This window comes from Amblyomma mixtum, chromosome 7 (assembly GCF_055824585.1).
Source record: "Amblyomma mixtum isolate Tamu chromosome 7, ASM5582458v1, whole genome shotgun sequence".
NCBI lineage: Eukaryota > Metazoa > Arthropoda > Arachnida > Ixodida > Ixodidae > Amblyomma > Amblyomma mixtum.
Window position 1 is genome coordinate 14,762,328 of NC_143018.1, and position 5,453 is coordinate 14,767,780.

General features: G+C 47.7%; 1 protein-coding gene across 1 annotated transcript in view; it reads left to right on the plus strand.

Annotated features, from left to right (window-relative positions):
• LOC149335081 (uncharacterized) overlaps positions 1-5,453 on the plus strand; it is a 19,214-nt gene extending 13,761 nt beyond the window's left edge. Inside the window, exons 5-6 of the mRNA XM_089551761.1 lie at positions 1,098-1,208; positions 2,759-5,453. Coding sequence (XP_089407887.1) covers positions 1,098-1,208; positions 2,759-3,149 — 502 coding nt within the window. The 3' untranslated portion in view covers positions 3,150-5,453. The remainder of the gene's footprint in view (positions 1-1,097; positions 1,209-2,758) is intronic.

The window sequence follows — 5,453 nt, forward strand, 5'->3', positions numbered from 1 at the left end:
TGTAGATCTACCTTCTCTTAAACTTAGATTTGATATGGTTTGAATGAGGACCTCATGGAGGACCTCATGGAGGACCTCACGGAGGACCTCATGCATAAGACATTAGGATACCTGAACCATCACATGGTATTTGCCTATGATGGCTAAATAATATAACATTGAAGTTGTTCTGTCATGCTGTTTTGGTTTCGCTTTCAGCAATGGAATGATGGCTGTGAGTTATAAGGAGTGTTTAGGTCACATGAGGCATGCAAAAAACTAGTATAACCTCTGATGCATTGTTTTTTGCTATTCCAGTTCTTGAAGCAGTCTAGCTTAAGTAAGCTTCTGTGGTCTTAATTGACCACAATTAATTGGCCTTAATAGCTACGTATCAGCGATTATATTTCAGTTTCATGCCTCACTTGACCTAAACACTCCTTACACATCACAGTCATCGTTCCGTTGCTGAAACTGAAGCCAAAACTAAAAAAGTAGCAAGAAGAATTTTAAATTTCGGAAGCCAATAGTCACTGAAACCGAGGAGCATAGGGGGGGGTGTCTTTTTTTGTAGTTTTTATCAATGGGAGTTTAGTGAAGCAGAAGAGAAAACAACCTCATGCCACCAGTAAGATCCAAACCCACGAGGATCGTGGTTTCAGATCCCACTGGTGGCATGTGGTTGTTTTTTCTGCAGGAAAATCCTGCAGGAAGAAATTAACTTCTATTCTGTCTGTTTTGTTGCAGCTTAGTGTAAAATGTGCAGCTTGAATAACAAGCCTGATTTTTGTGTGTTTACCATGTGCTAATCTACGTCATTACACCTAAGTTCAGCTTATTACCACCTATCCAAGCAAAAAAAAAAACATTTGGAATTTTTCCAGCAAAACCGGAGCCCATTTGTTACAGGTGGCTCTGACTGCATTTTTGAAACATCATACTGTAGCATTATTTTTTTTTTTTTCTGAATGCACAGTGCCCATGAAATGCAGGTTCTGTTTCCCATGAGTATAATACACCTTCCCTGTGGACACAGCCTCACTGATATGCAATGATGATTAAGATAAGATGTTCATTCACAACTGCCTGCATGATGACTGATGCTGACGCATTTGCAGTATGGTTTCTGGCGATGAAGAAGAGCCTGCTGTGGACTCTGAGCATGAAGATGAGGCAACGCTGGCATCACTGGAACGGAGCATAACATGGGCCAGGGCACTATTTTACAAGTGAGTGTACGTTGGACACTACAAGAAAACCACTATTCTGAAGTGCAGCGTATTTACGTAATGTTGTTTTCACAGCTCCTACATCGTGTTTCAATAGGAATAAACCATTTCCGGGGCTAAGGTGAGATTTACAAGCTCCGACAGTGTAAGGTAGACTGCTTTATTGCACCGCTGTAATGGTATGGTAATGAGTGTCCGATAAAGCAGCAGACACACTGACGGATATCTCTATGCTATTCGCAACTTTCACGGGCTGAGGGGACCACTGGAAATCTAGTATGTTTGCCTGAGAGATGACACAACAGCAGTACTAGACTTGTGTTTTTGCTGTGCTGCACTCCCTGAAGCTGCATTACAATGTCTGTGCGAGTGCACCACCTTACGCAAAGAGGCTCTGAATGGAAACGATGTTGTTTGCTCTGGTGCAAAGATATGACAATATCGTCCGTTGCCATACAAGCCCTCTGTGTTCGGGCATTGCAGGCGCTGTAGAGCACACAGATCCTGGGCGCATGGCCTTGACATAACAGCAAAGCAAGAATGCGAATTCATAGCGATGGTAGTATGCAGTGCAGTTTTCAGCCCCGCTGATTTTTATGCGAAGCATACTAAAATAGCCCAACCCAGCTCCTCGAGCGCGGCGGTGTCGTTACCATTGACCTTTCGTGACGTCCATGTCATACCACGTGATGCGTGACGTCACAGCAGATGAAAAATGGGGGCCCAACTCGCGCTGTCGCGCGAGGCGTCGTGACCAAGGATGACCACGTGGTGCGTGACGTCACAGCAGATGAGAAACGGGGGCCCAGCTCGCGCCGTCGCGCGAGGCGTCGCGACCAATGTGTTTCCTGCTTCTGCCGCTAGGTGCGCTGTAGTGAACACGTGATGCTGGAGCGGCGGTATACAAGGGGGTGCGCCTGCCTCTGCTAGGCGTACACGGGATAGAGATGCCTACTGGAGACAGGGCTGCTTGTTGGAATGAGAAGCAAAAGTTGCGGCGTGCTACAGAGACTGATGAAGAGCGTGAAGAACGTCTAGCCAAGCGGTGTGCTCAATATGCAACTCGGCGACAATATGCTTCGCATCTGACTAGGCTTAACCTAAGCTAAGCCTCAGCCATTTTTTTCTGGAGCACCGCCATTGGGCAACGATTTTGACTGACGTAAGTCATAAACAAGGCATTGCAGAAATATTTTTCTGCAGCGATCACCTGACAAGCGAGGTAGCTCTGGCGCTAAAGAGAAGCCATAGCTACTACTTCCTTGGAGCCGCAGATTCCACTATGTGCTGGCACTGGGTGCCAGTGCAGCTACACATCTCCATAAAGTCTAGTACACTTTCCAAATTTAGTGCACATCCGGTGACCACTCGCGTTGCTTGCATTGCCGGGATCTGAGGGCAAGCGAAAAGGCACATTCCCTCTCTTTTTCTGCTTACACTTCCTGATTTCGTCCGTCTAGATCGATACTGAACTTTTGCGTGTTAGTGTTATTGTATTGAAAGTTTGACGGTATTGACAGTATTCTTAAATAAATTATGGTCTTCCGCAGGCGCCGCAAGGAGTTCAAGGGTGCCGTCGAGTCGCTGGAACGTGGACATCCCGTGACGAGCCCATCGACACCTGCCGAGGCCTCCCGTCCGGAGCTCTGCCTGATCAGCGAAACTGGTCCTTGCTATGACGCGCAGACGCAAACGAGCACGCTGCCATCTCAGGAGCCGCAACAAGCGGTCGCCAGTGGCGTCGCCGAGCCTCTCCCTTCACACTCGCCTGCACCAACAACATCACCAACATTGTGTGCAGTGCCTGCAGCCGCTGAAGACGGCCTCGAACACTTCGGCTTGTTTGTGGCTCAGAGACTACGCATGGCAGACTCTGTGGTGCAAGCACGTCTCATGTCCGCCATCTTGAAGCTGGTCGTCGATTTGCCCAGTGCCTCCTGAGACTGATTCTTCGCTTCAAGCGACTGCACACAGTGGTTGTGTTAACCACTCTCATTTTGAAGTTTGTGAAACGCACCGTTTGTCAGGCCACTGTGATCAATAGACTTTCAGAGTTTCACTACTGCGATTCTTTTCCTCTCGGTCCTTTATCCTTACCTTCAGTTTAAACTTCCCTCACGGTACGGTTAAGGTGTCCTGTCCGCCGCCCATATGACTGTTACAGTGCCTTTCCTTTCCTCATAACCACCCCGCTCAATCGTTGACGCCAGATCACCATCAGTGTTGTGGTAGTGCAGTAATTATGGGATTTGGCTAGCTGATGCATGAGGATGTGGGAACAAAGCCCTGCCATGTTTCGCTTCGGCGAAACTCAATAGATGCTGGCCTATGCTGCGCGATGTCAGTGTATATTGAACCCTAGGTGGTCGAAGTTATTCCGAATTCCGGAGCCCTCCATTACGACGACTCCTTTTTCCCTTCTTTCACTCCCTCCTTAAAGGGACAGTGAGGAGAGCACTATTAATATTTTTTTTATAGCAAAATCCGATAGTTCGGCATTTCATGGCTTTGTTGCCACTTGGCCGGCAGCGAAAGATGCATTTATTTCCGAGAAATTTGGATTCGAAGTTGAGAAAGTTTTTCCCGCCGCTCTGATTCAAACTTGGGATTCTCCTATGACGACACAGGACTAAGTGACGAGAAACATGACGTGACATGACATAACGCAGACTCCATGATTTCTGGCATCCAGCATACGGCCCAGCAGCAGCCGAAAAGAAAGCTACCGCCGGCCGCACGTTGAAGGCATCTATCGGCTATTGCGGCCGTCGCTACAGTCGCTTCGCTTACATTTGCACTGGCGTTTTGCCAGCGTTACGATGGATCTTGTTCTCGAAGTCGTCAACGAAGTTCTCGCAAATAGACACCTTTAGCATACCGTGTACCTTATTACCGTTAGCGGAATACCGGGAGCTCGCCTGCCGCCGGCAAGCAGGCGCTGATTGGTCCCGATGCTTCAGGCGCGCGCGTAGCTGCCGGGCGCGTGGCGCCGTCTGGCAACGTCAAGGAGATTTGCGCATGCATTGGCTGCGCCTCAGTGATTTGTGGCTTCTCGGGTCCTAGAGTTCCTAGAACCATTGGTTCTAGCAACACTGCTTTGTCCTATGACGTCATCACGCTTGTACTTGCGAGTTTGGCCTGTGGCGGCGATACCTGTATTTTGGTTCTTGCTGTTTTCTACGTTACAAGAGCTTTGTTGTCAGTTTGAGTGGCGTTTTTGTAATCAGGAGCGGGTATTCTGTCGATACAAGCCAACTTCAATTTCTCCTCAGTGTCCCTTTAAGAAAAAAATGACACCTTTCCCTCACAGCACAGTTGCGATGCCCACCGAGAGCGATACAACTGCTGCGCCTTCCTTTACTCAGAGCCAATTTTTTTTATAACAGTGATTGTCTCTTGCTGCGTTTTTCAGTTGCAGTTCATTTAAAAAGACATTAGTGTACGGTGGACTGCCGGCACAACCATGGCAGAGCCCTTTGGAGAACCTTGCTGTGGTATGCTTCAACCTCTCAGAAACGGGCCTGTTGATTTCACTCGCGTTGTTTGTTGAAAAAAAAAAATATGGAGGGCACTTAAAGGTGCACTGAAGAGGAATCTGAACTCGTCTTTTTGCCGCGGGAACTCGATCTACACGTTCCCAGCATTCTTAGAAACTTCGTTGTATTGCCCTGTGCAGCCGATTTCCCTAATTAAATTGGATTAACATCCAGCTCCCGCCTTTTTTTTTTTATTCCTTGCAGACGGTGGGAGGAGTCGACCAACGCATGGAGTGCCTTTCAGCCAGCTCCGTGGCGACTTTGCTTTCACTTTTATTTTGTTTCTTTTAGGTTTCCGTGAATAAATAGGTCTAGTCAGAGACTACATAGCTGCAAATTAGGCCCTCAGAGATAAAAATACGCGTGGACTCTTTGCTTTCGCCGATCGCCATGCATCACTCCGCCGATGGCAGAGCGGCAAGCTGCCACAGGACTGGGTGAAAGGTTAGTGGACTCTTCCCACCGTTTGCGGGGAATTAAAAAAAAAAAGGGCGGGAGCCCGACGTTAATCCGATTTAAATTAGGGAAATCGGCCACACAAGGCAATAATTCGAAGTTTCCAAGAACGCTCTGAACGTGTAGATCGAGTTCCAGCCGTAAAAATACGAGTTCAGATTCCTGTTAAGACTGCTTACATGCTTTGAATGCGAAAGCACTGTCTCATCCTGAGCTCTGTTGTGAGGTTCATTAAAAATTCCTTCCTTTCTAA